Raw genomic sequence first — 9,747 nt, 5'->3', positions numbered from 1 at the left:
TCAAAAAGAACCAAAAAAATATTCTGTGAATCTTCTCAGCTGCAAAAGCTTTTGTATCAATGATGGAAGATTTTTACTTTACGTGCTGAATTCACAAACTGACTGGTGGGAATAAAATGACCTGTTAATTTTCATCTCTGTTCACATATATACGTGTGCGCATCACCAGTACCACAAATCTCTATCTCTGCCTGTTTTGCTTCGTTCTCTGCCGCCACCCTTTACTTCCACTCCATTTAATTCTTGCATCCCTCATCAACACTCTACAGCACCACATTTTTCTTGCGGATCTAGATTTCTGTCGCCAGAGACAAAAGACTGAACACTCTTAGACACACCCGTACACATAGTTCTGTGTCTCCAGAGGGAATTCAGATGGCATTGCTTTCACTACTGACCAGTTCGATCCTACATGCATGCATACACAAATGCATTTGTAATTACCTACATGTTTTCACATACCGCTAAATCGAAGGAAATACTCTATCTCCACTTTAGAGACATCAGATCCAGGTCTCATCATTATTATTATTAAAACAATCTGTTGTCTCTAAAGTGTCCAAAATTTGATAAACTTGTCCACAGAAGGGGATGTGAAGAATTTTTTTTTTTTTAATAACTCATTCTTGAATTGCCTCCTTTCTCTATTGGTATATTAAACATTGTGTACTAAAGGTATAAATTCAACATAACCCCTACACATGCCTCACCAAAATATTATCATGCCCCAGGTTGGGAATCACTGGTTTTGACGGCTGGTACAATATTCCCTGGAGCTTTCCCTTGAGGTTGTTGAGCTTTTCTTTTGGTGTTTTCACATTTTCGAAAATGTTATAAAGTTCTTCCTCCTGAATCTGTCATCAGGTGTTGGTTCATCATGAGATACATTCTTTCGGTCAAAATAGGTGGTCTTTTTTACTGCACTCGACTTATGAACTGGCTGGTATTTTCTATGAGGGCACTGCTAGGTGTGGGTACATCCATCAGCAAAATGTCTAGTGTAATCTTGTTCATCTTCCTGGCACACCACGTAAAAGCACAGATTTCCCAGTATGGGAGGTTATGTTTAAAATCCAGACAGGAGACTTTAAAATGTAGTGTCCAAGCCTTGTTTTGGGTATGTCCCTAGCAGGGTGCCTTGAAAGCAAGTTGCCAGGTGTCATTTGAGGTACTGCATTTTAGTTTTCGGAATTTCTCAGTGCATGTTTAGTATATTTTAGATAACTGGTCAAGAAGACAGGGTGCAGTAAGCACATGAAGCAATGTTGTGAATTAAAACTTATAGATCAAATCAAATATATTTGGGACAGATTTAAACTGTAAATATAAAAAAAAGACCCTACTGTCACTGGTTTGCCATGGAGAAAAATTCTCATTTTAGGCAAAAGGTGCCAAAAAAAAAAAAAAAAAAACACCAAATCATTTCAGAGCCAACCCTGTTGACCAAATTCCATTTCAAGCTTCTGCATACCAAGAAAGACAACTCTGTTTAATTCACTGCTTTAGGTTCATTCTGAGTATAAGAAGAATAAGGACCCAGTACTATAAACATTCTGCCAAACAACCTCAAGAGATTTTGCCAGACTTTAAAACAAAGTCTGGATAAATTTTTATGAGAAACCAGTTGAATCCAGAAACAGCTCCATCCAACTCACTACTTCACGAGAAACAGCACAGAAAAGAGACTCAAACACTCCGAAGGAATGGTGCTCAAGCATGGCCTTAGCCTCTGAATGAGGCCAGTAAAAGAGTCTGGCAGCACTGCATGTAGGTCCATGTATAGATTTTGGTGATTTGTCTTTAAGGAAGTTATGTATTGGAAAAACTAGGAATGAGTGCATTTTTTGTGCTGCTGAAGGAAAAGACAATGTTGGCCCCTATTCATTGGTGGATGTAGTTTTGAGGTGTGGAACAAGTGCAGGTTTGACGTGAAGTGTGTAAGGTTAGGATACAATCAGGGTTTGTATCCAGCAAACATCTTATACCAAAGTGGAGATTTGTATGTAAGGTTCTTCTGATTGTTGGACGAATAAAAAAAAAAACAAAAAAAAACAAACATTTGCTGAACATTTAAAATGCAGAAGACTGTTTCACAGCTTGGACATTTTCCGGAGACTGAACTCAGGTGGCAGCAATCTTAGCAAGGATTCTGTAGCCATGAAAGTTTCCGTCAGGAGGAATATTTTGATTTAACTTAAAATGAATAAGAAAATCCATCTGCACTATGCTTCAACAAGCAATACATACATACCAGTTCACACCAAGATGGTACCTGGAAAAAAGCAACTGGTAAACCATTAGTAATATGAACATACCATCACCAGACCAAAAGCCAGGTAGAATAGGTGGTTCTGCCTCACCTTAAATGAAAAATCTGTCATATATTGCTGTCTGTAACCCTTGAAAGGATGTTTCATAATTGAGTTGTCTGAACAACCATTGCAAGAGAGATTTACCTAAATCTGACCAAACTGCCAAGGACATCAGCACTTGCCACTTATTTCTGATTTAAAAAAAAAAAAAAAGACTAGCAAAATCTTTTGTATTAATATTTATTTGTATCACAATTTATTGGATCGTCAATTCAAAGACAAAAGGCTCCAATTGACAGTAGAAAAAACCACAGGCCTTTTTTATACACATGTCTGGAACCAACAAACTTGATGGGACCATTCACTTTTATACATACTTCTTGTCTGGAACCAACAAGCTTGGTGGTGGAATTGGGGGAAAAAAAAAAAGGTCTGGTTGATTAGACATGAGGAAAGTACTGCCAAAAGCCGGTATTTGCATGTGGCTAATAACAGTACCAGCAATAATAGACTGGTAGAGAGAGAGCAAAATGGTGAGAGGTGTGGGGCAGAAAGAAAGGTCAGCAGTGGATGGGGTTTATGTTGAGAACCAGCAGTGGCAGCAGTGATGTAGAAATGGTTAAGAAGTATTGAACCAGACACCCACCCACCCACACACACACTTTAAATACAACTGAGGAAGAGAAGGAGGCGGAGGAGGGAGAGTGAGAGAAAAAGCTACAAATTTACAGCCGTTAGAATGTCATTTCAGCAATCAACAAGATGAACCAAATTCCATCGACAACAATGCCGTGTCGTGGTTTAACAAATGGAATAAAACTATAAAGTGCCGAGCTGGCTGTGATTGCACTCTGAATATCCAAGGAGCTGTTCAAGAATTCTCTATTGGAAATCACAATAATTATGTTAGTGTTGATGGTGGTAGTGGTGGTGGTCAGTGTAACATTCTTGACCCCCACCACTTTTTCCCTGCTGTCTTATAATGGACTTAGCCTTCTTAGATAGGGGTCAGGGACCACATCTCACTCGCAGGAACAATGTGCTTTTTATTTAGGCACCTTTTTGTTTTTTCTCTTATTTTCTCAAAACTGAATCTATTTCCTGAGAGTCCAATCAAACTGCAAGGGACATTTTTTTTTGTTTGTTCCATTTTTTCTTTTTTTTAAGCTATAATAAATTCACAAATTGTGTTATTTTAAAATCCACTTCAAATATAACAACAATAATTTGAACCCAGTTTGAAGAATTAAATTTAAGAAACATGTATAATGGCTACTAGAATTTCAGGTGCAAACCAATTCAAAGACCTGCAAGCTTAAAAGGATGTTGGATTTTAAAGAACCCCTTTAAAAGCAAACATCAAAGATGTGATCATTTAATAGATGAAGTTGAAATATAGAGGAATCGATGAACCAAGGGGACAAGTTTTAGACAAGGAGCAGAAACAATTATTTTACTGCACCAAAAAAAAAAAAAAAAAAAAAAACATTGTTCTCAGAATTTCAAACAAATTCCAGAGCATGGAATATTATAAGTCACCGAAATGGTGAGGAATCTTCACAACTGCTGCTGCCACTACTGTTGAAGCCAAACAGAGATGGAGTTTTTGAAAGGATGTTCCAGTGATTTAGGGCCAACAAAATTAAAAACAAGAAATCCCACCATTATGCAGGTTGTTTGTGCAATTTGGGCAATTAATAATAATAATAATAATTTTATTTTTGATATATTTTAATTAAATGTGGGGAACAAAACATAAAAAATAAAGGTTTCATCTACAAATTTCATTCAATAAAAATGGAAAATAAATCGACAGGGAGGAAAAACAAAGTAAAATACGGTCATTAATATAAATCTCCCTAAAAATTATATTTCTCCTCTTAATTTGTTCAAAATAACAAAAAATTCATAATTTTCCAAACGGACTATAAATGGACCCAACAAGGAGATTTAGTTGGTAAGAATGAGTTAGGAGATTGAAACAAATGACTGCCATTTAAGAATGCATCGTATGTGTGTGGGCGTGTCTATATACGCATAGATACAGGTTTGCACACACACTTCCAATTCTTCAGTCAGATTGTTTCTATTCACTGATGCAGCCAAATGAAAAATAAAAATGCCACTAAATATTTCAATAGGCTCTGATTTTGAAATTGGTCCTGTAGAAATGGAGGGAGGGATCATCAGCTAAGATTTAAAAACAGAAAAAAAAATGGAGCCATTTACAATGAATAAATTAAAAACTGCAATTTTTCAGTCTCCCTAGAAATGTTTCCATCAACCCTTGGATAAAGAACAGGTTAGTTAATTACAATTGCATAGGGTTGACTCGTAGTATCACAGATGGAGGGCTAGTCGCAGTCAGGGCAAGGAGTGAGAGGGATGGGGCTAGATATAGATATCTTGTTTTGTTGATGCTGCTCTTGGTCCCTGCTGGTACAGTTTGTCAGCTTTATCATACAGGAACCTGAAAGACAAAATTACTGCCATTTTAAATCTTGTGGAAGATAATTGAAGAATCTTTAAAACAACACCCTCATTGGCTTAGACCAGTGGTTCCTAAACGTTTTATTCAGGCTGCCACCCCCTTTGCACCCTGTTCACATTCCTAATAAGCCCTGCCCCACTCATCACCACAAACACAGACCTCTTTCTGCAACAAGTTCAAAACAACCATATTTCACAAATAAAACTTAACCCAATGAACCCATTATTTTGTTCCCTTAACATCCAAAATAATGGGTTAATTAGGTCAAGTCCCTATTTCCTTGATGGCTCTCTTTACTTGTCTGGGTTCCAGGCCTATCTCCAGCAGGAAACAGCACACTGACCTAGATGATACACCATGAGGCTGCCCATCAGCTCTTGACAAGGGCCCCATTGACTAAATTTGAAAATCTCATTTCCTTTACCAAGTGGGAAATATCAAGCCTGTCCTTCCAATATAACCACAACGACAGCCATTTTTTTTTGGGGGGGGGGTCTGCTGAGAGTGAGCAATGTTACGATTGTCTCCTCTGGGAAGACAAGTCTGCCCTTCAGGTCCACTTGCACCTCGCAGTCCGAGGCAGAATGCAAAATAGAAAACAGCCCCTTCCATTGCTTCTGCTTTGAGAGTTCAGTTAGTTTTCCTTTAGAAATTCAACACCCTTCGGTGGCAGCGGCTGGTGTTTATTAGTCTTCACCCTTTATATGTGGGTGTTGGGGGAGGGGTTTAAACCCCCACTGCCATACACGTTCACTTCCAATCTTAAGTGAAAACCATGCCTGGCCACTGGGAAAATTCTATCTTGATTGGAAACATTTGAAACAGGGAGGACATCCAGTGGTAGAAAATCCAGTTCAACAAATTCTCTGTGATCCAATCAACTCAGTCTCTGTTCTGTAAGAGCCAAATGCTATTATTTTGAGACCATAAACTGACACACCACAGGAAAGAAACCCATGTCCAAGTGGTTTTTACAACAAAAAGAAGAAAAACCCCAGTTACAGTTATTTTTCCCCTCTCCAAGCATCAAACAGGTTTAACTATTTCATTAATCCACCTGCCTGATACATGGCTTAGTGGTTAGGGTGTCAGGCTATTTCAGGTATCTTCCTAACAACTTCCAGCTATGTCACAAGCCCCAACTCAAAAAACCCACAAAATATATATATATGTATATATACATACACATACATATACCACGCTTGGATGTGTTTTTAACGTTCCACTGGCGTGAGTGCCAATCAGGCGGTACTGTCATCGGACATGTCAGCAATTTTGGTTTTGATTTCACTTGCCTCAATAGGTCTTCACAAGCAAAGTTTATTGTATTCATAAGTGGGTTGGTTACACCCACTGGCATAGGCCATGGGGTATGGTCTCACTTGGCTTGTCAGGACTTCCCAAGTACAGCATATCTCCAAAGGTCTCGGTCACTAGTCCTTGCCTCGGTAAGGCCCAATGTTGAGTACCCTTCATTCATTGGACAATAAACTTTGCTTGTTAAGTGGCACGCTAAAAGCACATCCAAGCATGATTGTTGCCAGTGTCACCTTACCGGCACGTGAAAAATGCCTTTCGAGCGTGGTCGTTGCCAGAACCGCCTGACTGGCCCTCGTGCCAGTGGCACGTAAAAGCACCCAATACACTCTTGGAGCTGTAGAAACTTTGCCAGATCAGATTGAACCTGGTGCAGCCTTCTGGCTTACCAGTCCTCAATCAAAAGGTCCAACCCATGCCAGCATGGAAAGCAGGAATTAATCGACAACAATGATACACACACACACATATATATATATATACACATATATATATATATACACATATATATATATATATATATATATATATATATATATATATATATATATATATATATATGAAGAGACAATTTCAATGGAAAAGTAATGAATAGGTGAATAAAGAACCTTACCGTATCCTGGCAAGTATTTTCTTCATGACTATCTTCTTGGAATTTGTTAGGTGCCAAAGCTGAGAAATAACGCACATCCTTGTCTTTATCAACCTGAAGTTTAAGCATGGTTTCAACTAGTCGTTCATAATGTGGGTTTTTACGCGAAACCAAATAATCTGCAAAACATTCAGTAAATCAAAATGCATTAGTTTCCATAGAAACGATCAACATTAAACAGCTTCTTGGAGAGATTATTTACTTACAAGAGACCTTCAGTGAAACACGCAAGGTTTATCCAACAGTGAAGGAAGACAATAAGCCCCTAGTCCCCTTTACAACAAGAGATGCAATATTGCAGAGATTAAGTATAGAATGTAAATAGATTTATAGAATCTAGAAAGAAACAATTGACTGGATACAGTTGAGTTAAGATGCAAAGGGGATTTATAGAGAAGCCAACCCCACTCAACATTCAGTTCATATCCTTTCTGATATCTTGGAAAGTATGTGCCAATACCTTGTCACCGTGATTTTAGCTTCTTTGTACCCACCCCTATATAATGCAAGATAGCCATGTGTTACCTCTACAGCAAGACACTATCTTCCCATCGTATTTTGAGTCCCTCAATACTTGGCATAAAGTCACCTCACCCACAACGACCCTATTCAGTTGCGGGGCTTCGCTTTTTCTTGGCCCTGCAAGTCACTGCTTTTTTTTCATTGTTGAAGACACTTTCATGTTAAAAAGAAAAGAAATTAATCCAATAAAATATTGCTGTGGTTTTCTTTGGGCAGTGGCCAGAAGTGTGTTGTGCTACATGTGGGGGTTGCTGCCATCACCATGGTGTGTTCCACAAATAAATTGAAGACCATAGTGCTCTTCACTTAAACCACCAATTGGGTGGTTACTGTCTGGTGATTTGGTCTAACAATGGGTGTGAGCATTTCACTTGACTGCAAGCATTTAGTATGTGCCCATCAGGCACTGCCTGGTTGTGTGAATGGAGATTTGGTAAGTATAACAAAATTTCCCAAATCAGAGAAGGTCTTACACAATGTGGGCCCCACCAGATCACAAAATGTGATGCTTGGCAATCTAAGACAGCTGAAGAGTCAATGCCAGAGCAGACATTTGAAGCTCAATGCATCTTTGTCAGACTATCCAACCATGCCAGCATGGATGATAAGAACAGTGAATGTCTGGTCGTATCAGTATGAACAAGAAAATGCCTGATTAGAGATATAATAACAAATGTCTACTCCCAAGAAACACAAGCAGTAGGGGCTAATTAAAATCATATGGTGGTGGCTCAACACTTAATTGGAGAGGATCCGAGAATAAAACCAGAAATTAAGTGAGCCAGCAGAGTTTGTATTGGCAGCACTCTTAAAAACCACAGGAGAATGGGCGGTTTCTCAGCTGTTGAAAAATCTTTTCCTGTGTTTAAAGGTAGGGAAAGATAACTCAGGTGAGAGGAGTGAAATAATGGACAAAACAAAGAACTTCACAAAACCTCAGCAACAGAGAGCCTACATTTGCACTGTTGTTGACTTATTTCTTTCTTTCACACGGAGTCTCAGATATACGCAGACACAACTCAGGTTGTTAGTTTGTATATAGACACTGTGCTGGTGGCACATAAAAGCACCCATTTCACTCTTGGAGCGACTGGCGTTGTGTTCTATGGCATCCAGCCAAAGAAACCATGCTAAATCACACTGGTGCAACCTTCCAGCCTTGCCAGTCCTGGTCAAACTGTCCAACCTATTTATTTTCAGCTGCATCCAAGAAAAGGATAAGAGTTTCTTCATGCATTTCAAAAATTTTAATCTGGTTGAGCTGTAGAGTTCTGGAAATATATATTATAAAGAGTCCACCAAGATTCCAGCACCAAATACTTCATTTCCCAACCTGAAAATGCCCTTATTTCTACAATACATATTTGAAACTACTTGTGGGCTGCAAGAATTTGCCTCCCTCACAAAACGCAGACAATGCTTTTCTTACAGATTCAGATATGTGTTGAGTGTATATGAGTTGATAAGTTAATATTTCAATTCTATATTTAAGAGATGAGGAATTATTTACAATTGACAGATATTTGTTCTCATCTTGTTTGCTGTTAACACAATGTTTCGGCTGATACACCCCCCCCCCAGCCTTCATCAGGTGTCTAAAAGAAGCAACACATATGGTAGGACAATACTAGGACACAACAATCTCCTAAGCAGACTGAGTGCAGATATGAGTAGCAAATGGGAACCAGTATTAAGGAAGGATAGGAAAATATTAGATTTATAAGTCCTAAAATTCACTCCACAATTGCCCACAGGCATATGGTGTACTGGCTAAGAGTGTGGACTACTAACCCCAAGAGTCCAAGTTTGATTTTAGGCAGTGACATCATCATCATCATCATCGTTTAACGTCCACTTTCCATGCTGGCATGGGTTGGACGATTTGACTGAGGACTGGCAAACCAGAAGGCTGCACCAGGCTCCAATCTGATCTGGCAGAGTTTCTACAGCTGGATGCCCTTCCTAACGCCAACCACTCCGCTGAATAATAAAAATAATAACATCAAAAAATACCTCGGGAATGAGAACCCAGGTTCGAAATTTCCCCAGGACACCTGATGAAGGCTGGAGGATGTATCAACCGAAACATTAACAACAAACAAGATGAGGACAAATATCCATCAAATGTAAATAATGCAAGTTTATATTTGTGCAAGTCACTGCGCAGTGCTTCTAGCCTAAGTTCTTTAATTGACCTACAAACTTTCATGTGAAATTATATTCTAAACAAAAGTTTAATGAGGGCAAAGATATTTTACTCAACCCTTTTGTTACTAAATTTCTAAGTAGAACACACACCTTATGAGTTTCAATTACATTCTAAAATAATCACAAATTTAGACTGGTTTCATTAAAAAACTTTTCAACATATTAATGTGATTTTTTGGAACACAAAGAAAAGGTTCTTAATTTTATTGCATAATTTTTGTCTCAAAATGACTAATTACAGGTAA

General features: G+C 38.4%; 2 protein-coding genes across 3 annotated transcripts in view; one reads left to right on the top strand and one right to left on the bottom strand.

Moving 5' to 3' along the window:
* The window catches only part of LOC106867230 (serine/threonine-protein kinase TBK1), a 258,492-nt gene that overhangs the window by 83,821 nt on the left and 164,924 nt on the right, over positions 1-9,747 (top strand). The gene's annotated exons all lie outside the window — the stretch shown is intronic.
* Positions 2,537-9,747, bottom strand: part of LOC106873834 (serine/threonine-protein phosphatase 4 regulatory subunit 1) — a 49,386-nt gene continuing 42,175 nt past the window's right edge. For both annotated transcript variants that reach the window (XM_014921343.2, XM_052976819.1), the window contains 2 exons: positions 6,734-6,891; positions 2,537-4,782 (listed from right to left, as the gene is read on the bottom strand). In XM_014921343.2, the coding sequence (XP_014776829.2) occupies positions 4,771-4,782; positions 6,734-6,891 (170 nt within the window). In that variant the 3' untranslated portion in view covers positions 2,537-4,770. The remainder of the gene's footprint in view (positions 4,783-6,733; positions 6,892-9,747) is intronic.

Source organism: Octopus bimaculoides, chromosome 1 (assembly GCF_001194135.2).
Source record: "Octopus bimaculoides isolate UCB-OBI-ISO-001 chromosome 1, ASM119413v2, whole genome shotgun sequence".
Classification (NCBI taxonomy): Eukaryota; Metazoa; Mollusca; class Cephalopoda; order Octopoda; family Octopodidae; genus Octopus; species Octopus bimaculoides.
Note: the sequence above shows the minus strand (reverse complement) of the source record. Positions and strands in the feature narration are given on the sequence as shown.